This window comes from Leptosomus discolor, chromosome 5 (genome assembly GCF_034619465.1).
Source record: "Leptosomus discolor isolate bLepDis1 chromosome 5, bLepDis1.hap2, whole genome shotgun sequence".
Classification (NCBI taxonomy): Eukaryota; Metazoa; Chordata; class Aves; order Leptosomiformes; family Leptosomidae; genus Leptosomus; species Leptosomus discolor.
The window spans coordinates 43,731,756-43,755,458 of NC_141395.1; the positions used below are offsets into that span (position 1 = coordinate 43,731,756).

The 23,703-nt window shown below is 42.0% G+C and overlaps 1 protein-coding gene across 2 annotated transcripts in view; it reads left to right on the forward strand.

Annotated features, from left to right (window-relative positions):
• The window catches only part of PCNT (pericentrin), a 100,959-nt gene extending 77,256 nt beyond the window's left edge, over window positions 1-23,703 (forward strand). The window contains exons 40-54 of one of the 2 annotated variants that reach the window (XM_086466222.1): window positions 3,109-3,306; window positions 3,590-3,763; window positions 4,402-4,597; window positions 5,267-5,480; window positions 6,135-6,285; window positions 7,866-8,579; window positions 9,566-9,846; window positions 10,570-10,672; window positions 12,469-12,471; window positions 13,988-14,152; window positions 14,888-15,126; window positions 16,090-16,178; window positions 17,665-17,818; window positions 19,686-19,813; window positions 23,615-23,703. In XM_086466222.1, coding sequence (XP_086322348.1) covers window positions 3,109-3,306; window positions 3,590-3,763; window positions 4,402-4,597; window positions 5,267-5,480; window positions 6,135-6,285; window positions 7,866-8,579; window positions 9,566-9,846; window positions 10,570-10,672; window positions 12,469-12,471; window positions 13,988-14,152; window positions 14,888-15,126; window positions 16,090-16,178; window positions 17,665-17,818; window positions 19,686-19,813; window positions 23,615-23,658 — 2,853 coding nt within the window. In that variant the 3' untranslated portion in view covers window positions 23,659-23,703. The remainder of the gene's footprint in view (window positions 1-3,108; window positions 3,307-3,589; window positions 3,764-4,401; window positions 4,598-5,266; window positions 5,481-6,134; window positions 6,286-7,865; window positions 8,580-9,565; window positions 9,847-10,569; window positions 10,673-12,468; window positions 12,472-13,987; window positions 14,153-14,887; window positions 15,127-16,089; window positions 16,179-17,664; window positions 17,819-19,685; window positions 19,814-23,614) is intronic. The other variant, XM_086466221.1, reaches the window with a different exon arrangement.

A 23,703-nucleotide genomic window follows, 5' to 3' on the forward strand; every position in this document is an offset into this window, starting at 1 on the left:
CAAAGTTGGTGCAACCACCCACTTGCATTAGAACCAGAGAAGCATGTAAAATATTAGTAATTGGAGATTCCTTAGTGAGAGGCACTGCAGCACCCAGTTGCTATCCAGATAATTTCTCTAGAGAAGGTTGCTGCCTACCAGGAGCTTGTGTTTGTGGCATCACTGAGAGGCTGCCAAGCCTGGTGAACACTACAGGTTATCATCCACTCCTACTGTTCTACGTAGGATCTAACAATACTATAATGAGGCAACTTGGAACCGTTAGAAGAGACTATATGTCCCTCGGATCAGTGTTAAAAGGATTAGGAGCACAGGTGGTATTCTTCTCTATCCTCCTAGTCAGAGGAAGGGGTTCAGGATGGAGGACACAAACAGGTGAATGCCTGGCTCTGTAGCTGGTGCTATACTCAAGGTTTTAGTTTCTGTGATCATGGATCTACTTTTGAGAAGCCAGATCTGTTAGGAGCTGATGAGATTCACCTGACCAAGTGGGACAAGAGTATCTTCACCAATAAGCTGGCCAAACCTATAAAGAAAGCTTTAAATTAGACTTAGTGAGAGAACGGGATGGAGTTTTGAGCAACAGAGAAGAGCCAGGGGCTGCTGATGTATTAGGAACCAACAGGGAAACACCTATGAAATGCCTCAAAGGAACTGGGGCTTTTTCCTCCAAAAAGATGACACAGTCGACAGTCCAAGTGAAGTGCCTCTATACCGTTTCACATAGCATGGGTAACAAACAGGAGGAGCTGGAAGTCTCTGTGTGTCTAGAAAGCTGCAATTTAATTGCTATCACTGAAACTTGGTGGAACAAATCACGTGATTGGAGCAATGCAATTGATGGCTATAAACTGTTCAGGAAAGACAGGCAAAGAATAAGAGGCAGCAGAGTTTCTCTCAAAAAAAAAAAAAAGGGGGGGGGGGGGGAGTGTGCGATTGATTGTACAGAGCTATCTTTGGAAAACAGAGTAGAGTCAGGACCCTGAATTTTGAGAGAGCAAGCTTTCAATTGTCTAAGGAATTTGTGGATGGGACTCCCTGGGAAACTGCCCTCAGGGATAAAGGAGCAGAACAGAGCTGGCAGCTATTTAAGGACACGTTTCTTAGAGCACCAGAGATTTTGATTCCCACATGTAAGAAACTGGGCAAGGAAGGGAGGAGACAAGCGTGACTGAGTAAAGACCCCCTGGTCAAACTACAGTGTAAGAAGGAAATGCACAGGCAGTGGAACCAGGGATATGTAACCTGGGAAGAATATAGGGTCACTGCCTGGATGTGTGTAGGGATGGGATCAGGAAAGCTAAAGCATAGTTGGAGGGGAATTTGTCAAGGAATGTGAGAAGGAATAATAAGAAAGGGCTTCTACAAGTACATTGGATAGAAAAGGAAGATTAAAGAAAATGTTTGTGTACATACACACACGTGGTAAATGAGACAGGAGAACTCATGACAATTGACAAGGCTGAGGTACTCAACAGCTTTTTTTTTTGCCAGGTTTTCACTGGCAATCACTTTCCTCACATCTTAAGTCCCTGAACCTCAAGGCAGGGACTGGGAGAATGAAGTCCCTCCCATCATAAGAGAAGATCAGGTTCAAGACCACCTGAGGAACCTGGACATACACAAGTCCATGGGACCTGAAGAGATGAATTCCAGGGTCATCACTGACCTGGAAGAGACAGCTCTGGGGAGACTTTATATTCAATATATAAAAGAGGCTTATAAGAAGGGTGGAGAGGGGCTTTTTACCAAGGCCTGCAGTGACAGGAGAAGGAGCAACAGTTTTAAACTGAAAGAAAGTAGATTTAGGTTGCACATAAGTAAGAAATTCTCTACAATGAGGGTGGTGAGACACTGGAACAGGTTGCCCAGAGAAGCTGTGGATGCCTCATCCCTGGAAATAATCACACAACTAGGTTGGAGGAACCTTTGAGAAACCTGATCTAATGAAAGATATCCCCATGCCTGTGGCAAGGGTTGGACTAGATGACTTTTAAAGGTCCCTTCCAATCTAAACCATTCTATGATTCTGTAACTAAAAAATTAGTAAGTCTCAAAAGCATAGTTTCATGGACTTCATGGAAGAGGTGAATTTTATTTTATCTTAGGAAACAGAGAATTTTTAAATTTAGTTTCTTTCGTGGATCATCAGCCTAGGCTTTACTGGCTGATTTGAGTCCATATTCCAGTGCTGAATGCTTAGTTTGAACACTTCTCTGTGCTTCTGTTGTTAATCTTTACTAAAGTTTTTCATAATTTTGTATTGGTTCTTGAAGTAAGCACTTTAAGATTCCAGTGACAGAAAAGCAACTCAAGTTGGTTCAAAAGTTAAGTCATTTGAAAAAGTGCAAAGAATGAATGTGAAGAGTTAAAGAAAAGTATTCCATATTGTCTTTATTTAAGTGAGCAGCAATGAGAAACAGCTCCACAGAGGCTGGGGTATTTTTTTTGATGAGATATATGTAGAAAAGGACTTAAATCTCCAGTGACCTTCCTTGAAAAGAGACCAGGAAACATCTGTGCATGATGTAATAGTTTATGAACAGGGAATTTAATTAAAAGAAATTATTTTGCCTGACAATGTCAGAGGAAACAATTTCCACTGTGTAAATTAGTAAGACTGATTATTTTGGGAGATGTTATTTGTACATAATCTGCTAAATTAAGCCAAGGTTGTCCAAATACGTAATTCAGGTTTTTGGCATCACTGGGGTTTAGTAACATGGCTTCAGAGTTGATTGAATTTAATTTATTCCCAGAAAAGTTAGTTAAGTAGTTCGGAAACAGCAAAGATAAAATACAGTCCTTTGGCTTAATTCCGTATGAGTGTGTTGATGTACACAGCAATAAGAGGTGCTGGCCAAGGCTTGCCCTCAGTTGTTAGGAGATAAAAATTCTTTGGTGACTGTTGGCTCGCTCTGCATGTGTGTGCATCGGTATTCTTAGTTGATGAAGTATGCCATGTAGCAGGGCAGACCTGTGTGTCTGTATCATGGCCTCAGACTGCCTTCTTACCTTTGTTGTCTAGTGCTATCATGTCCTACCGTCAGGGTGCTGAAGCCTGTGTCCTAATATTATGTATTATCAGTTTTTTTTTTTCCTTCTCAGACTGTGCTGAAGATGGTATATGAGGAGAGCTGCAAAATCTTGGCTTTGTCAGAACATCCCTTTGGTTTTAGGGAGCTGAAAAACCTTCATCAGACCAGAGTGGTGATGGAGGGATGGCGGAAGGAGGGCTTAGCCTTGCTGGATGCTATACAGTCGCTGAAAGATGACCTTAGCAAGGTGGCAGATAGAGGCAACAAGGTATGACAATAAAAATATCCTTTGAAGGAAAGTAACCAGTTTTGTATTTTTGTATTTTTATATATATATACACACGTATATTGTTAGTAGTTAGTGCATGTGTATACATAAATATATGTATGAGGAGCAAGGGACTCTTCCCCTTCTGAGATTTGAATGGGCCTCTTCAAACACCTTTGGTCCGCTTAAATTAGGCAGACAGGTATACTGTTACACAGTAATGATAGGAAAGACTGTGTTAGAGATTGAGATGCCATTTAAAAAAAATATATATTTTTAACAGGAGTTTTCAGGTGTTGCTGATGACTGGAGAGGAGAACTTTTGCAAGCAGTACAGAGCGTGTTTGAGAAGGAGAGAGACATGCTGCAAATTGACTTGAAGTCTCATTTCTCCAATCATGGATCTGGTGATGAAGGTTCATTAGTGGAAAAACTGGAGTATATAATGAAACAACAAGTAAGAAAACCTCTTAGTGTCGTGCTCATAAATCACTTCTTTTATTCCCTCATTTTTTTAAGGTTTTTACAGTTTTATTACTTCCATTGTTAAATCTTATCTTCTGCATTAATCCAGGTTGTGTGGGATCAGTAGGCTTTTATAGTGTATGTTTTGGTACCATTTTCCTCAAACTCTGTATATTGTATTACAAAGCCTATTGAGTGTTTTAGCTGGCATCCAGAAAGGTTGTGATAGTGAGAAGGAAATGCTTGGTAAAAAGGGGCAAGGGGAAGAATTCCATCTAAAGCTTCACAGACTTCTCTTGCAAAGGGTATTTATATTGAGCTATGTCTGAATCCGTTTGGAATCCTTTTTTGCTGAAAATACCTACTTTTTAGGTTCATATGAGATGGTTTATAGTAACTATTACATATAAACTATTACTAGTAACTATTATTCTATTTGGAAGCTAGCAAAGTGGGGGGTTTCATTGTTACTTAATTTTTTTCAAATTTTGCATTAATATGAAGCATGAACTTAGCCATTTGAAGTTGCCCTTGCATAAAACTCGTACTGCAAGGCTTACTCTAGGGTTTATACTTGTAGAAAATATGGGAATAGCCTCATAGATTTACTAGGACTTGGTTTGTTTTCAGGAGGAACAGAGGCAGATGGTTGTAGAGCACCTTTTCTCCTCGGACCGGAGTAGCTTGCTTACTGAAATCCAGGACCTTCGAGCTCAGCTACGCTTGACGCATCTTCAGAACCAGGAGAAGCTACAGCAGTTACAGGAAACCCTTACCAATGCGGAAGATCATGGGAGCAAACAAGAACACCACCTTCGGAGGAAAGGTAGTAATTGCTACTTCTTGTTGTCTGGTCTTTTATGTCAGTTCTCCCTCTTTCCCTACAAGAAAAAAGGCAAAAAAAGAAGATTGTTTTGCAAAGAAGCAGATGCTGTACAATTCTGCAGTTTTACTAATGTACTCCCATTTCCTATGATTTTTAGGAGAGGAAGGAATTCTTCTTTCTAATATTAGCAGAGCAAAAATCTGTGAAAAGCAAAGAGAAGCTTTAAAATAACACAAAGCAATAGAACTGAAGGGTGACTCTTTGTTAAATAGTGTGTATGTGTAGAAAACCCACCAAGGACAGTAAAATACCCATGCTGGTTTTCAGGAAGTTCTTGAGATATATGTTTGCTAGTAAATGGATGGCTTTGCTTCGTGAGGTTTAGAAGCCATTAGTAACAGGTAACTTGCAGTGAATTGCAGTAGCTCTCATAGTCTCACCCAGCTTTCATATTCTCACTTTGCCTGGTCCACTGGCAGCAGAGCTGTAGCAAGTGTGTGGACCTTTCTGCTGATTCATACTGTGTTTGAAAAGAAATTAATTCTCCGGAGAACAGTATTTTAATACACGTGATTATTTTTTTTTCTCCCCAGTTTGAACTAGTGTAACTGATAACATATTGTCAAGTTCTCTGCAATACAGATAACTGCTAACATTTTCTTATCCTAGTCGAATTGTTAGAATATAAGCTTCAGCAGGAAAAATCTGTCGTAAATGACTTGCACAGCACCCTGTCTGAGGAGCAGAAGAGAGCCTCTGAAACGTGTGAACTCCTGAATCGAGAAAAAGTAGCCCTGAAATCAGAGCTTTATGAGAGTAAGCAAGAAAATGAAAGGCTGCAGAAATCCCTAGAAGAGGTTCAGAGGGAAATAAACCAGTTACGGTGAGAAGTAGATTTATTCATTTATTTTATTTATCAACAGGTTTGAAAGAGCTTTATACCCATTGCTTCTACAAATGGCTTAGCACTTGGAAACACAAGAAGGAAAACTAACCTCTCACTTTTCAGGGACATGTTCATTTTTCGTTACTAACGGCTTAAATTTATTTATTCTTTAAGTTTGCATATTTACCTTTTCTGTAGCCTTGACTGAGAAGGTTATGGAAACAAGTGCATGTTATAGGGGTGTATTAAAAGTGAACAGCCTAGATCCCTGTATCCCTGATATACCCACTCCTGCAGCTTTTGTCTTAAGTCTTTCGGTTGGTACTTTTGTTTGACTGTCACCTCGTGCATGTTTTTCTCACCCTCCCACCTTTTTCCTAGTGTATGCCAATGTTTTTCTTTCACAGGACAGCAGCTTTGCTCTGCCAGGATAGATAACTTAATCTCTTAATTGTTACTAAATAGAGCAATTCTAGCTTTGCTTGCAGGGAGGTACATGTTTTCAGATGCTAAATAGCTGTGACTTGAAAACTGCCCCTCTTTAGAAAGAACTGAGGTCATCTCAGAGAAAGTAACCCAAAGTCTTGCTTTCTGCTGGTGAAGCGTATTCTGTTCTGAACACAGATAGAAGTGTCGTTTTGAACTTTGCAGTTTTGAATTGGAAAAAAAAGAAAAGGATTTGGCAGTTGCACTTGAAGACTTGCAGAATGAACATCTGAAGGAAGCAGAGTTACGAGGTTTGTTTGAGGAACAACGGCTTCAGCATAAGAAAGCAGAAGATGAAAAGACAAAGGCCTTGGAGGTAACGCCCTACATCTCAAGGCTTCAGTTCACCTCCCTTGGTGCATGAAGTTAACAGGTTGTTTTTGCAGTCTTTTTTATGTCCAATGTTTTTTGTTTCATAGCTGTTTAAAAAACCTAAACTTCTACTGAATATGCAGTTTTGTTTTGTTTTCACAGAATTAAAGCTTTCAGTTACACTCTTTAATTGCATATGCAGAAATACGCAATAAGTTGTATGCTTGCTACTTTTATTTTTATTTTTATTTTCTTCATTGTATCTTCTTAGTGTTTTTGGAGCCTTGTGTTTTCACATTCTTGGGACCAGTTTTGTACTGCTCCTTGCCATCTAAAGCGAGCCACATTCTACAGTGGTGTAGCTGCACCCTTTATTCCAGAGCAAACGTGCTATGAGGATGTGATGTGTATGATCAGCTGAGATTATAAAGAAAACGCCACAGTGATAAATATGATTGGCAGAGAGTAACTGGAGCCTTTCCAGTATAACATGTATTTTGGGAGGTTAACCGAAGCCTTTTTTTCCCTTTCTTCTAAATGGAACAGAAAATAAATGAACAGCTTTCTCTCTGATACTGTGATAGCAATGACTCAGTTCTTGTAAAAGGCCTACAGTGACTGGAAAAGGAAGAAGATTTTACATAAACCTTTTGTTAAACTTAAAAACCAAAACCAAACTCTATCAGAACTCCAAAACAGTCCTAGTTAGATGCCCCAAGTGAGGAAACACGATTCTGACTATTTCCTTGTAGTCTGGCCTCTCGCATCATCTTTCTGGTAGGTGTTTAGGTTTGGGGGGGGGGGGGTGGCAGGGGTTGGTTTGTTTGGGATTTTTGTTACTACTTGCACTGTGCTGACATCTGCAGGGACCATCTTAGCCAAAGAAAGAGAAAAGGGCATTGTCCCAGGTGTAGTTGTGCAAGAGATTAAACCACTCGCAGATCACATTGCTGTAGTCTTGCCTTCCCAAATCTTCCCTTGAACTCTGCCTACAGAAAGCTGATGCCACTTAGCATCTGACCTGGCTTTCTAGGAGATCAGAGGGGAGAGATGGTGCTGGCTACGGGGTAGGGCAGACCCCACTGCTAGGAGGACTGCAGTGCTAGCTCTGACTGCAAGCGTCCTGGGGCTGCACCTTCATTCGTTCCCTTCCCTTCTTGAAAAAAGGCTGGCTCCCAAAATGGGGGGACAGATTATTTTTTGCAGTCTTCTGTGCTGGGTGCCTTAAACAGATGGGCTGTAAAATCTAGGGGTTTTACATCTACTCTTACTGCTTAGAGTTGTGGTTCTTTTGAAATCAACATGAGTTATTTCTGCTTCAGATGTCACTTACTAAGGTGATTGAGTGATGTTAAAACCAGTGATTTCCTAATGAGGGTCTTACTAATGGAAGAAAAAATGATGTACCGGAAGATATTTTAACGTTATGATCTTTGGTTTTGTTACTTGGTGTCATGTTGAACTACTCTAGTTCAGTCTTGAATTTCTTCCTGGATAAAACAGGCGGTTGAAAATTGCTGGAAGCCAGCCTGCCCCACAAATGAGTGTGCTGGACTACTAATATGTGCTTCCCCCTTTGAACAGGAGCTGCAGACTGCTTTGGAGTCACAGTTGGTGCAGAACAGCCAGCTGGCTGTATCCTTGGAACATGAGCAAACGGTAAATGGTAATCTCCGCAAGGAACTTCAGATCGAGCACTCCCGCTGCGAAGCGCTGCTGTCCCAGGATCAGACCAAACTGTCGGAGCTACAGAGAAACTTGGATGACGAGAAAAAACGTTCATTGGAGCTCCTGAATTCCTTGAACCATCAACGTGTTTTGACAGAACAGTTGAGCATGAGAGTGAAAGAAGGTGCTTCTTGTCAGCACAGGGAGTTGCTGCTGGAACAAGCCTTTGCTCGAGAGCTCCAGGCCCAGCTGGAAGAAGAGAGGTCCCGAAGTAGGGAGCTAGCTGCTATTGTTGAGAAAATGCAGCAGAAGGCCATTCGTTCCAAAAGGCAGCTAGAGGCCGAAGTACAGATGTGCTGTGAAGAAACCCAGGACAGAGAGGTCAGTGACAAATTGCAGACTATGCTGGAATCTCTTCAGGGTCAAAAGCAAGAGGTAATATGTTCCTTAGAGGCGCAGAAGGAAAGAGAAGCAAAGTTGAAAGCTGACTGGGAACAACTGCAGTTGTTCTTCAAGACTATGAAAGATCAAGATAAGAACAAGAAAGAGGAGAGAGACAAAGAACGAAGACAGCAGCAACAAACAGAGCTAGAGAAGCAGAAGGACTGGCAGAGAGATCAAGAGAGGCTGGTGAGAATGCCTCTGCGAGACTTGCCTTACATTGAAATAGCCACAGACTGGGATTTAACCCTGTGGATGGTGTTTTTAATTGAAGTTTCCTTCCCTTAAAGCATTCTGAAAGATGCGTTAGATGAGCTCTTTTCCTGCATTTCTCAAATGCAGCTGTTTTCAGGGGTTTGTGTCTGGGTTTATTGTTGACAGAAGTTGATCTTTACATCTTTGTCCTGGTTGTTAACAGGTGGAGATTATGGCTTGAATGCAGAATGGAACTGAACTAGTTTTCATGTCATTGCCCTTATTTTGAGCTAGGCTCATAATCAGTATCGATTTCACCCTTCTTGTTTCTCAGCTCCTTCACTTTCATTAGAGGAGGAGGGAGGCTTTGCAGGCTCTCTGGAGACTTGTCAGTCACCATGTCTGGAAATGGAGAAGAGAAGACTGAGGGGTGGCCTCATTAATGCTTATAAATATGTAAAGGGCGAGTGTCAGGAGAATGGAGCCAGGCTCTTCTTGGTGATGGTCAGTGACAGGACAAGGGGCAGTGTGTGCAAGCTGGAGCATAGGAGGTTCCACGTTAACATAAGGAAAAACTTTTTCACTGTGAGGGTGACAGAGCACTGGAACAGGCTGCCCAGAGAGGTTGCGGAGTCTCCTTCTCTGGGGACATCCAAAACCCGCCTGGACGCGTTCCTGTGTGACCTGCTCTAGGTGGTCCTGCTCTGGCAGGGGGGTTGGACTGGATGACCTTTCGAGGTCTCTTCCAACCGCTAACATTCTGTGATTAAATGGCTTCCTGGTGGTCCTGGGAGGCAGTACTGTAAGCCTTCCCCTAAAAGTGGTCTGTGAGTTAAGGATGGATATGCTAATTAGGTCTGGTCCTTTTACTTGCAGTCTGTGTATGAAAAAATTAACCCAAAAAAGCACTTACACATGAGTATGTATGTGTGTGTATATGTATAAGAGGCAATTAACTACTACTTATTCTGTTTGAATAGCAACACTTGGAACAGCAACACCAGAGAGATGAACAAAGAATTAAAGAGATGCAGGAAATACTGGCAGTATTAGAAGAAAGAGAAAGAAATCTCCCATCTCCAAACTGTCAGCAAGAGCTGTTGTGTACCTTAAACAAAGATCAAAATGCCAAACAGGCCACAACAAAAGAGACTGAAAAATCGCATTTGCAACAGCAGCAACAACAGCTAGAGAAGATAAGGCAGCAGTTGCTTTTTGTAGCTATGCACCTGAATGACTTCGTATCTAAAACTGTAGATAAGTGAGTAGTTGTTCATAGTTTTCTTTCCATCCTGCTTCTGAACTTGTGTGGGTCATGGCTGAGAGCGCTGTGATGAAGGGAGCGAGCCGTGTATCTGCTTACAAGAATCAACCTTGTGTGAAACTGTGGTTTTGTGGTGGCAACAGACGGTCATCCCACTGCAGCTATTCCCGTTAGAAGCTTGTGTGCCTGTGTTTGAACTAGACCTGTGAAGTGACCATACTTGAAAAGAACAACTCCAAAAAAAAAACCAACAACCTACTGGAAAGAGTCATTTGGTAGTTTGGGAGCTGCAGCAGTCTGGTTAGAGAGCAATCAAAAAAAATACCAGGTTAATCAACATGTCTGCATGTTTAGAATGGGAAACTCCATTGATCATGGCAAGGAGAAGCTAGGGGTCAGGAAGGAGTGGCCAAGGAGCAGTAATTTCTTATTTCTTTGGCAGCAGAGTAAAATACTAGTGATGTATTGCTGCAGCCTGAATGTGCATGATAGAATTTCAGATTGGTATAAAATACAGACTGCTGACTAAATCCTGTGTGGCACTATTTAGAAATTCTGCTCTTAAAAATTAACAAAACTCGCTAATTTCTCACTAATATTCATAGTATTTTGTGTGATGAATAGTGTATAAGTACAGCCTCAAAACTTAAAGGTCCTTCAGTGGGGAAAAGGAATGTATGTTCACATCACTACTACTGAAGAAGTATTTCTGTTTAACAGAACAGTTAACGATTGGTCTGCATCAAATGATGAAGCTGTAGCCTCTTTACTGCAGATGTTAAAGGGACTAAAATCAGATTTATCATCTCCTCCTGCATCTCAGGTAAGGAAAACAGCATGTATTTGTTGATGATCAGTAAGTTGTTCTGTAGGCTTTGGGTTGCAGTACACATCTAAGTTGATTGATTGGTTGATTTCTTCACCCTTCCCTTCCTTTTTTGATAAAACATTCTGAGGAAAATTGTGTTTTGCCTTGGGGATGGAAAACAGATTTACCCTTGTGCTCACACTGTACTTGTGATATTAACATATTTTAGTATCAGACTCTTGCTTTTTTGTTGCTTTTTTTTGCAGTCTGCTTCTGATGGCATTTTTTTCCTAGATAGGTAACATGTCCAAAGATATGAGACCCTGGGATGTGTTGCTGCTGCTTCTGTATGCAGCCAGAGAGAGTTGTTTTTCAGCAAGTTGTCAAGTGATTTTCAAAAAGCGCAGTAGTGGTTTGTCATCTCAGGACGGGTGTTTTGACTGACATTTGCAGTATTGCAAATATTTCATACAAACCTATGGATTATCAGAGTGAGCTCAGGTCTATTGATACAAAATACATCATAAAACCACAGCATTTAGATTCCATCTCATTCACCAGCTAACTTTGCCCTATCATTTATGTCTTTCTCTTGTAATAGAGAAAGAGATCTTCAATGGCATTTCAGCCAAAGTGTTGGGATTTAAGCCTAACTAACAGTCTTGTCTCTTGTTCAATTCAGCCTCTGTCTGTTTTCTCACCTGCTTGATAGTAGATCCCCAGAAAACACACCTTTGAGGCAGAGTACGTCTGGTACATGAAGAGGCTGTTGTAACTTCTGTGGTCTCACGTGCTCTGTAATGGTACTCTGCTGTGTGACAAGCAGGCTTGGCATAGTGCAAGCTCTCCCCATGTGAAACTGCGTATGAAATACAATGAATATTCTCTTCCTGTGCAGCCAGTTAGGTGGCTGTCAAATGGATCATCTCCAGCCTTGAGGTGGGGGATGTAACCTCTTCCCAAGCAGGTGTTCATGGAGTTGTTTTGGCTAAGCCTTCCTCTCACAACACTTTAGAGCCCTCTGCTGTGGCAAAATGCTCGGAGAGCCTGTGGAGGGGACCCAGACAACCTTACAGCTCTATTTCAGTCTGACTTAGCAGAACTCCCTTCAGAGCTGAGCTGTTTTTCTGGTTCAGCTCCCTCCAAGTTATTACCCTACTGGAAAAGAAGAAATAGTTTGGGTTGTTTATTTTTCCTCTGCTGCCACGAGGTCTGCCGCATTAGAAACTGTTGCAAACACTTTTCACAACTTCTAGGTTTGCCAGGCTCTCCTGGCCGTTGATTAGCATGCCTCGTGACAGGAAGCCAGTGAATGCCATGCAGGACGGCATTCCCTTCTCTTTTGGACCAGACTTTGCGATTGCTTCCTCCAGGGACTATCACCACACTAAGATAAAGGGGCTCAAATTTCCACCTTCAGTTTTGTTTCGCAAAAAGATAGTTTAGTGGAGCACTCTAAAGCCTTTCTATAGCTTAGAGAGCAAAACCTCTACGTTAGTGTCCTTTCTTCTGTGGGCACAAACGGTCCCTCTTCTCTGCCCTCTTTTCAGGCTTTGATTATTTTTTTAATTTTTTTTTTGCCCAGAATCACCTTGTTTCACTCTTCCTCCCTGCATTTCTCCTTGCTTTAAGGTACTGAACCTGTTGCTCAGGACACAAAAGGAATTTGCTGCTGTTACCTCCTTGAGTTATGATAAATTGGGGGACTATTAGATGGGGAACTGGCAAAATGCCAACATGAAAAATCTGTGCCAAAATGAATATCGAGTCAGCTGGTCCATCAAATGCCACCTGGTGCAGTAGTAATGAAGTGGGTACATGGATCATGTAGAACTCCTCAGATATCACAAGTATCTGTTACTGCCTTCAAACTGAGCTTTTGTAGGTCTGTAAAATGCCTCAGATGGTGGGTCCATAGTCCTTACTGGGATGCTTGCTGGGGAGGCCAATATAAAGCAGCTTCCCTCCACGTCAGTATGATACAGATGGGTTTTGCTTCCCATGATTGAACAATGTTTAATCATACTTATCTGATGTGTGTTTTGTATCTGAGGTCCTTACCTCTGCCCTTGTTCTCAAAATGCTCTTCTGTCCCATCTCTGTGTGTGATATGGCACAACTGCCATGCCAGTGCAAGCTGTATGTAGGGACATGCATGCTTTAGTTCCGTGTCAGAACCTGAAATTGTATAGAACATCTGTGAATTAAATAATAAGTACAAGCCAAGAGTTTAACTTGGACAGAAATAAATACCTAATGTCAAAACTCTACTGAAGGTAGCGTTGGAGTCTTGAAGCATTTTTTTGAACTTGTTTTCAATATGCTGAGAAGTGGAGAGCCTTTGCTTTCTGAAATTTTGAAGAAGTTGCAAAGTCAAAAGGGAGGGAGGTGGATTATGTGTCATGGAGGTATGGAAGCACTGGAATCCCCATTTGTTGCTGTATATATTGCAGACAGCTCAGATGGCTGTGGTTTATTAAGGTTTATTATATAAGATTTTTTACTTGACAGGTTGCACTCTTCATTGAAGAAAAATGTAAATGGCACATGTTAATGTATTAAGGTATTGGTAAGAAATTACTCCTGAAGAAGTTCAAGCTGCTAATAAGGTTGTACTAAAATATGTTCTCAGGAGAAATTGGGGTCAGTTGTGTGTACTGGCTCCTCTAAGGTACAGATTTGATTTCAAGGGATAAAACATTAACTGCCTCAAAAAATATCTTTGGTTCCTCTGTGGTCTGTTGCATCACGCACTGATGTAACTGCTGGCAATTAAATTCATGATTGACACAAAGAGGGTTATGACAGAAGAACTTCGACAAAAAAAAGGACCTGGAGTTGTGGGTCTCATTCCTACAAGACATGACTTAGCACAAAACTGAATTTCTCAGAACTGAATGTGGTTTTTCAGAATTTATTTCCGTAGATGCTTCACAACATGCTTTTGGGCATGCATGTATACAGACATCTTTCTTCACAGTTTCTGCGCTGCATGTGGATGTGGGAGAAAGCCAGATGATGTTTCCAAATGCTTGGGCCACTCTCTCTTATTAAAGGGAATGGGATTCCTGTAAAGCGATCAGACAGATCTGTAGAGAAGGGGTAGATGGATTAACAATTAATTTGATACTTCTTAAGAAGGGCTGCTTGTGTATTTGAGTTTCCCGTCCTACTGTTTAACACCTGAATGCCATCCCTGACTTTTCAAGCTAGTTATGTTTATGTTTTAGTTTGTCCATCGAGTTAGGTAGTTATTCAGTTTGAGGTGTTTGGCTGTGGAAGTAATGTGTGAAGCCATCATGGCTCACTTCCTTTGGGTTTCTTTTGTAGATCAGATCTACGAGTGATGCTGACTCTGTTCGAGAACTGGTAAGAAACGCTTGGCAGCAAGAGAGAAACATTTTGCAGAGTGCACTGAAACAGGCTGAATCCGAACTGGCTAAAGAGACTCTTGAAATTGAAAACAAACCAATGGTAGAAACTTCCAGTCCGAAGGTAAAGTGACCGTGATGGCCGCAGGTGGGCTGGCTGGAGCGTGGTGAGTGAGCGGTGCCATGGCCGTTAATGTGTCTTTTAAACCTTTGGCACTTGCTTTGCTTTCACTGTCTTGCCTGTGTACAGATTGGCTGTGTGAGAACTGTTACCAAGTTGAGAGGATAAAAACCTCTGGAGAGTTCAGTCCTTGGTAGTGTTGTTCTTGGGTGTTGCCTAAGGGATTAGTGTCATATGTAGAACAGATAATTCAGTAATTCTATTTTTTTTTAAATAAATGTGATAAAACTTCTGTGGCGGAGGAGCCAGGAAGTGTACAGCTTGAATTTCTGGGGATATAACTATCTGTCAGATTACAGCATTTAACTTTTACTTATTGCTATAATCCTGTTCAGTTGCTATTTTAAAAGGTGATTTTATAGATGAACAGTTTTATAAAGTGCGTATCAAATTAGGAAGACTTTCCCCGTGTGTCCCTCATCAGGAAGTTCCTTTCTAACTTTCTTGGTGTTAGACAGGAACTTGCACCAAAAGTAATCTAACTCTTTGGAATCCCTTTCTACTCTTAAATGAGAGGGAGATTCAGATTCTTGTCTAAACATGAAAATATCGAACATCCATTAGTTTTACATTTTTTTCCCCCCCTAAACTTAAATACTTTTTATTCCTCTGACACATTTGATTGTAATCAAGTCAAATGGCCACTTACTGTATTTTTTTCTTTTTTTCTTTCTACAGTTGCAGAGATTATATAGGAAGTATCTTAGAGCAGAGAGCTTTAGAAAGGCTCTAGTTTATCAGAAGAAATACCTTCTGCTGCTGCTTGGTGGATTTCAGGACTGTGAGCAAGCGACCCTCTCTCTGATAGCACGTATGGGAATCTACCCCTCACCTGCACACCTGCAGCTTTCTGCATCACGATCCCGTCCTTTTACCAAGTTCAGATGTGCAGTCAGGGCAATCATCGCAGTATCAAGGTAAAGCCAAAACACTTGCTGGCTCTCATACATGGTGTTTTCTTGGAAATTTAAAAAATTGATGGTTCCTATGGTTTATCCTAAGCAAAAGCTATCTCCAAAACTAGTTCAAACATGATCCGTTAGCTGTAAGTTTGGCCAAACCACTATTTCAGAGTCAGCGCTACGTTGGATGCATACTAAACTAAAAATTTCTAAAAACCTGCTTCTGTCTTGAGAGACACCCAGCTGCAGTGTATTTGGGAATCAGCGCACAGCCATTACAAACTGATGTCCTTCGGGTCTGACCCTTATCTATTTGGACTCACTTGGTAGTCTCTCTTGTATCAGAATGTGATCATCTCATCAGTGATGGTTTTTCTCCCCTGAATCCAGTAGCCTGTGTTTCATTGGGTATGATTCTGTCATACCCAATGTCACTTACATTCAGATGGATTTTGTTAGCTGTACGTGGGACAATATGTCATCTCATAATGGCTTTTGAGTCCATTTAATGAAAAAAATAGTTTTAAATGGAATAGATGGTTACTTCTGAGCATTTTCCTTGTCTAGTAAAAATGGTTACTAGAAGTTTAAGACTTTCAAGAGATGGCACAGGTTGTCTTTAGGCTGTTCTCTTACAAGCAGATGCTATCAGGGTAGCAATATCAAAAGACATAGGAACAGTGACCTCCAAATTGCTCCTCTGAGGCAGGAGGAGCAGCCACAGGACTCTGGAGATTAGGGGCAGAGCAGAGGGGCAGTGCCAGAATGAGCAAACCTTGCTGACAGTCAGAGGATCGTAGCAGACTAAAATGGGCTAAGCCTTCATTCTAAAGACTGAAGTTGCAGAATTCTTCCTCTACTCCTGCAAGGAGCGTTACTTGTGTTGTTTAAAACGCTTCATGCCAACAAAGAGTTTAATATTAAAATTCAGTATTTTTGCTTGTTCCTAATGACTGTAAAAATTTATTTGTTACTAAGGTTAAAATTTTTGGTGAAGAAGTGGAACAAATTTAGCAGGAAGAGCGCACAGGGGGAAACAATTTCTCACAGCATAGGAGGTAATACAGGTAAGCGTTCTGGACAAGGACGTTGCTTTAATCATAATTTCTCTTTAGTGATGTGTTTCATTTAAAAACAAAACCAAACAAATACCTGCAGAAGTGGCAAAATCTGTTCGTTAGTACAAATGTGTTTATCTGTTTCCTGAACACAATGATGGTGAGTTTAAAAGGGCATTGTAAGAAATAACAATTGAAAACTTTCAGAATTCATAATTTACAACACAGCGAGCTCCTCTTATCCTTTTATTGCAGCTGCTCAAGCTGTGAAACTGAGTCCTGTGTTCATAAAACTCATCAGAGAATTATGTTTGGTACAGTTTGAAGCTACCAGTAATGGAAATTAATGCCTTGAGTTACTAATACTGTTGCAATAGTGATAACATGGGTACAGTCTTAGAAGTGATGTACTTGCTAGTGTTACCAGAGGTGAAAAAGGGTTTTTAAGTGGTTCTAGAGTCTCAGAGGAGACTTAATCTGGTGGCAGATCTCCTGTAACTATTTTCTCAGGAGTTTATTAAGTGCTGTCACGGGTGACAAACTGAAGTGGGTGGACAGATGGTCTGATGCAGATCAGTGAGGACTTTTGTGCATCACAAGTGTGCTCCTTTGAGTTACTTATGGATGTGTTGGTAAGAATTCAAACATCCATCCTAATGCAGTACCCAATATTGTGGAACTGTCCCGTTTTGTGTAATATTCCATTACTTGTGGCTCTTCAACACCAAACAAAGTTCTGATGAAACAGTGGCATATTTTCATTACCTGGTACTACATAATCATCACTGTTCTAAGCTGCTGGAAATGCTTATTTTAAAAAAGCCTAAACATCTTCCTACATAAAACCACTGTGGTGTGGTTCCTATGAAACTTGTATCCTGAAATGCATGCTGAACTTTCTACCTCACTACAAAATAGCATCTTGGCAGCCTCCTTAAGAAATATTTGATTTCTTTTTCTAATTTAAAGGACTTATCTGAAGGGGGTTTTCTTTTTTAATGAAAACAAAACAACACACCCTACACACACACCTCCCCAAACCTTCACCAAACCAAACAAAAAAATCTCTTCCTTCCTCGGCTGTCTCTAAAGTTGGTGTGAGTTGACAGTAACATGTAGTTAGAGCAAACATGAACTAAAATTTCTTGGGAAAATTACTTTGCTCAAATCGGCCATTGGAACATTTCCTATGTGGACACAGCAACAGCTGCTGAAAAAGCAAGCCTGCAGAAAGAAAACAGCGCAAGTTCTCTGTTTGCAGGAAGCAGTTGTTCGACTGGAAAATGTCAAACTTCTGTTAAATCTGGTTCAAACAAACAAACAAAAAACAAACCAAAAAAGCAGTTAGCTGTAAAAAGCGTATGTTAGCTGCATGTCAAACCAAACACGATTGTACTATGCTGCAGTTCTTGAGGGTTTTGTTGGTGACGTTTATGATAGCCTGTTTTGAATGGTTCCCAGAGCACGTTTTTTAACTCTTTTGTATTTAACACAGCCTCCAGTGCTAGAACGGAAATTCTGAAGGAGCAGCAGCCCCGAGCTGTTCACGACAGCTCTCCCCCGACCAGGGACATGGGGCTGTGCAGCAGAACCAGCCCTGCAAGCTTTTTGAGCCACTCCCCCAGATCCTCTTACTGCTTACACAACAGGTCAGTCTGCAATCTCTGCTGCTGTTTAATCACCGCAATGGATAGTCTTCCATAAAAACGTAACCCATTGGAGGAGGTGCTTGAACAAGGAAAGGAATTTGTTTTCTTAGATCTGGTAAATGTTTTCTTTCTTTCAAGATGCTACAGGAGGAGAAGCCCTCTCATTTGCTTTAAGCATATTGGACATTCGTGGACTGAAAGCATTCCTAGTGGTGTTCCCCAATTTAATTAGGACAGGCTACAGTATTTACAATGGCTGTGTCTGTTAGCTGCCTTTGAGGGGTAATTCTTATTGCCTTTGCTGTCCAAGTTGGAGATTAATTTCTGAGCATTCTGTGGAAGCGGCTTCCCTACCGTCTGACAGCATTGCATTAGCACTGTCTGCCTTTGGACTATGCACACACGCACAGAATGGGAGGTGGAGAACTTGTGGGGTGTGTGCTGTGGTAGTTTTTCATGAATTCTGACCAGTTCTGCACAGAAATACAACCCCAGCGACTTGTTGTCTGCACAGTGCTGCTAAGACAATGTCTGAGCTGCAAGCTCTGCGCTTGAGTTGGAGGAAGGTGACCTTCAGTCAAAATGGCCTTTCTGCTCCCAGACTCTCCTGGGACCCAGAGTAACCTCAGGCATTGCATAGTCCGTTACTGGGTGCAGTGTCTTCTCTCCCAAGCCACTCCTGGTATGTGGCTTCCTCCTTAACGTAAGGATTTGTAGGAGCTGATGTGGAAGGTAGCTGTTCTGTCCCACCAGCTTGGGACATGTTGTTTGTTTCTTAACCTCCTTGCTATGTTAGAAACTTCAACCAGCAGTCAAGAACTTTCTTCCTAAAGAAAAAAAAAAAAAAAAGAAGTAGCTGTGGTGATTTAGAGGTATGCAAAGACAGCAGATGCTCCAAATTATTTTAGGTTTTTAACGTTGATGACTGATACGGGGGACAGGACAGGGCTTATCACGAGGTACAGGTAGTGTTTTGGTTCATATAGAATTTAGCAAAACATTTTGGAGAATTGGAGACCTGCATGCATTCCCCAAAAGACTTGAATTCTACCCCACCCTGTTCCTCTGTCATGGCACGTGTCTGGGTCTGACGTCCAGAAACAGTAGGTAGCAGCTTACCTATCAAGGAAAGCCATCTGTACTGTATGGAACAAGGGTATCAATAATAGTAGGCCCAGACTGATACCCACTGCGACTGGGCTGGTGGCAGCTGAAGTCTAACATGGATCCGAGATAGGTTAACTGATGCCCGTTGCTGCTTTTGTTTTCTGGCAAAGCTTTGCAGGAGGAAGGGATGGGTAGGAACTACCTTCTACTAATCAAAAGGTGCAGGGGGAAGGAGTAAATCCTAACTCCAACTAGGAGGGTGTTTGCACAGCATCCCCTCCAATGGGTATGTCTGTATTTGAACTTTGTTGTTATTGTCCACAAAGGAAACGCAGTGTACGATCCAAAGGGTCTCCTTTTTCAGCCTTGCCCTGCAAGACAGCATTTTGCTTGCTGAACAGGAGAGTACATGCCTGGATGCAACATGCTCTTCTTCAGTCCTTCTCTGCAGAAGTGGGTCTTTCCTCACTTAGCCATTGGGACTTGCCTCTGGCTGCAGCTTTCTTACCTCAGGGACTTTATGTATCAGTAGAGAGAGATACGTAGATAGTCCGGCTTTTATCAAAACGTCCTTTCGTTTGACTCCCCTGTATACAAAGCTGCCCAGTCTATCTTGTTTTATACGTAATTTTTTGGTGGTGGTGGTTTTTAGTTGTTCTAGTTGCTTTGCACTGAATTACTGCCTATATGAATGTAACTTTATTGTTTTTACTTGAGAGTATAGCATGAGAAGAAGAAAATAATTTGTTTTCCTTTTAAGATTGTATCCATCCACAAGTTCAGCTTCGGAAAAGTCACTTGTGCCTAGTCAGGATCCTGAACGATCACTAACGGAATATATCCATCGCTTAGAGGTTATCCAGCAAAGACTAGGGGGTGTGCAACCAGGTAAGACTCACCTTGGTACCCCTCACAGCTGCCAGCAGTCTGGGCTGCTTTTTGCAAGGTTCTTCCTACATATTGCCTATAACACTTCAAGCATGTAAAGAGCATAATTTTAATGAATCATCATAATTATTGGGGGGGAAGTAAGTCTCTGAAATGAAACCTTTTTGTGAATTATAACTAAAATTAGTCCAAGTGTGGCATTTCTCAAAATAAGTTCTTTATGAAATTCTTCAGAGATAAGGCTGAGTAATTTCATGTGATTCCCTCTTCATGCCATTATCTAAATAAGCAAGTGTTGCAGTTGAATTGAAGTTGTGTATAGAGTTAATTTGCTTTAAAGTCAAAGAGAACCATTGTAATAGCTGAACAGGGCTTTCTCTGCAGCACAACCTATAATACTTCCTTCATTTATCGCTTCCTTACACTCCACAGCAGATTAAAAAAAAATTTAGAAGCTGGTAGAAACAGCCATCTAGTTCTAAGATTGATCAAAGAGCACACAAAGATTGTAGTAGCACTTACCTTTGCTCTTTAAAAAACTTCCACCTAATTTCTAGACGGAATTTATTTCATCTTCTAGTTACTCACTCTTGTTACATCTTAGCTATATCACAGAAATTCCTTGTCACAAGGGAGAGCTTACAAACTGTCATCGCATCATCCTCAAATCATCTCCTGTCAAGATAAGATTAGATGTGTTTTCCAGTGTTTTGTCACTTTTGAGACTTGTGTCTAAGCCTTCTCCAGTGTATTATATCTCTGGATTGTGAAAACAGAGCTGGATCTCTGGCTGCAGTGTCACTTGTGCTGGACCAAATATGACGATAACTTGTTCCTTGTTTATACGTCTAACCTGCGTGTTGCAGGGGCAGCCTCCTGCTGCCTGCCCTCCCCACTGCAGGGCAGCAACATAAATTGAACAGCAATGTCATATTTGCACTACTCACCTGTATGCACACAGAGCCTGCACACGCAGCCCGTGCCGTGGCTGCACCAGGGGAAGTCACGCTCCTGCACGCTGGTCCCACCACGGGGGAGGGCACCCGTGTTAGCTCAAATCACTGACAGTGATGGGATCATGATGGCCATGCTCCACATCAGGGTATACCGCAGAGCTTCAGTCCAGGCCCAGGGAGAAGCACAAAGCTCCAGCACTGTCTCCTGTGGGGAAGCTCCTGAGGAGCCTGCTGACAGCTGTTCTCCAGGGTCTTTGGAGCACCTTCCCCAAAGCCCGCTTCACCCGTCCGGGTTTATGTTGCTAGTTCCCTGGTCTGAGCTAATACGGGCCACCAGGTCAGATAATGCCACGGATGTTTTCATCCAGATTTTATCCCTTTCATCTGCTATTGCTGGTTCCTTCCACATGTTATTCCTGGCTGCTTATCCCCGCAATCAGTTTACTTTGTCATGCTACTTTTGGGTCACTATGGTCCTTGATCTCTAAGCAAGCACCGATTACTTCCTTCCACCAACCACCACCCTTGGCTCCCAATAATTTCAGCTAAAAGCTGAAACGATGACCAGGTAGATACTTGGCTATGGCACTATAAGGGCCATGTGGATTCCTTCACACATTGTACATAACATAGTATCATAGAGTCATTAGGTTGGAATAGACCTCTGAGATCATCAAGTCCAACCGTTGACCTAACACCACCATGCCCACCAAACCATGTCCCGAAGTGCCACATCTACACATTTATTGAACACCTCCAGGGATGGTGACTTCACCACTTCCCTGGGCAGCCTGTTCCAGTGTTTGACCACTCTTTTGGTAAAGAAACTTTTCCTAATGTCCACTCTAAACCTCTCCTGGCACAACTTGAAGCATTTCCTCTTGTCCTATCACTTGTTACTTGGGAGAAGAGACCAACCCCCACCTCACCTACAAACTCCTTTCAGGCAGCTGTGGAGGGCAATAAGGTCTCCCCTCAGCCTCTTCTTCTCCAGACTAAAAAACCCAAGTTCCCTCAGGCGCTCCTCATAAAACCTGTTTTCCAGACCCTTCACCAGCTTCATTGCCCTTCTCTGGACACGTTCCAGAACCTCAACGTCTTTCCTACACTGTGGTGCCCAAAACTGGACACAGTACTCAAGGTGCGGTCTCACCAGTGCCAAGTACAGGGGCACAGTCACTTCCCTACTCCTGCTGGCCACACTGTTCTAATACAGGCCAGGATTTTTGGCCATCTGGACACACTGCCGGCTCACGTTCAGCGGGTTGTTGACGAGCACCCCCAGGTCCTTTTCTGCCAGGCAGCTTTCCAGCCACTCATCCCTAGAAATCCATCTTAAGTATTTCTTTGACTAAGCATAACTGTTGTCAACTGCTGTTTTCCAGGCAGACTTGCCTCCTGTAATTGTCCTTCAGTCTTTGACCAACAACGTATGCCTTTATATTGGTTGTCCCGAGATGAGAAAAATATTTTACTATATCCAGCAAATCTCTGCCAGTCAGCAGTGCTCTTACTGCTGGCCGCTCCTCCAGTCTTTCTCGTCAGCAGATCATCTCTGCGGTGGTTTTTGTGAGACGAGGGGTGGGGGTTCAGTCACTAATCTCAGCGTTAAATAGCGACTCTTGGCCCTGCAGTTATTGCAGATGCTCATTTGAATCGCATCTACCATGCTGGCTTCTCAGCGGTACCAGGTCTGAATATTTAATCTACGTTGTAGAGGTGCTGTGCCGTTCTGGTTCAGTTTCCCCGCCATTTGTAAAAGGCATTCTTAATTGCGACTCCTGACTTTTTACTGCTTTTGGGAAAATAACGATTCTTAAGTTTAACTTCTGAGGCAAATTTTTTAATGATTACATGTTGCATTCCTAACACATTTTTAGTGTTAACTTTGAAAAATTAAACTTTAAAATTCCGTGTTTCTCTAGGAAGAGAGGAATCCTGGCTTTGTCAGCATTCACAAGAGCTGGTATAGCTGGACAACGCCTGTGGGGGAAAGAGTCTAAAGCATTGCCTGTTTTTCTGGCTCTGAGTTGATCGAATTAAAATAAAAAAAGTTGGAAAAAAAAACCCAAACAAAAAAGGCTCACTTTGCTTACAAATCCTAATCTTGCTAGTACCACTGAAGTCAACAGCTACAGTGACACTTCCATATGGGAACTTCAACATTGTTCTCAGCAGGAGACCTAGAAACCTTAATACTGTGACTTTGTGGGTTTGGGTTTGTTTTGTTTTCCTAAATACCACAATTGTTTATGGCAGATATAGGTAGGTAAACACATTTTAGAACTGAAACCCGACAGCATTTCACAGAAAAAAGGTGTATTGCTTTATGCTAAGTGTGGAATAAGTATTCCTCAACTGGGACACCATTAGTAGCAATTTTGAGGAAAGCGCATGTCGTTTTTGCAATTTTCATCTTGCCAGAATGATGATGTTGGGAATTACAGAAGGATGTTGCAACTTTTAGAACAGCGCTGCGAGCAAAATGATTTCCCAGTTTCTAATGAACTTTAAAACGTTTGCTCAGTGACAAGACCTGCTCCAGCAGCAGAATGTGTATCGAGACACCGCGAGAGTGGTGGGGTTGAGCTGAGCCGCCCCGTTGCTGTGCGCACAGCAGGCCGGCGATGGGCTGCTGGTCCCGGTGGGTGCGGGTTTAGCTTTGGCAGGCGGGTGAGCTTTCAAATCTTCTTTTGTATTGTTCCTAGGTGGCTCGTGAAAATGGTAATCGCTTTCAGCATAGCTCATACGAAGCACATTGAGGAAATTATATGCTGCTAACTACACCCCGTCCCTTCATAATACAAGCAATTTTCTAATATACATTTGTTTTATTTAAATTCAGGACAAGCTCCAGGCCCACCTCACCAGAGAAACATGAAAAAGTGATGAGAAGGCTTCTGAAATCTGTGCTGCGAACGCCCCCGGTTACTG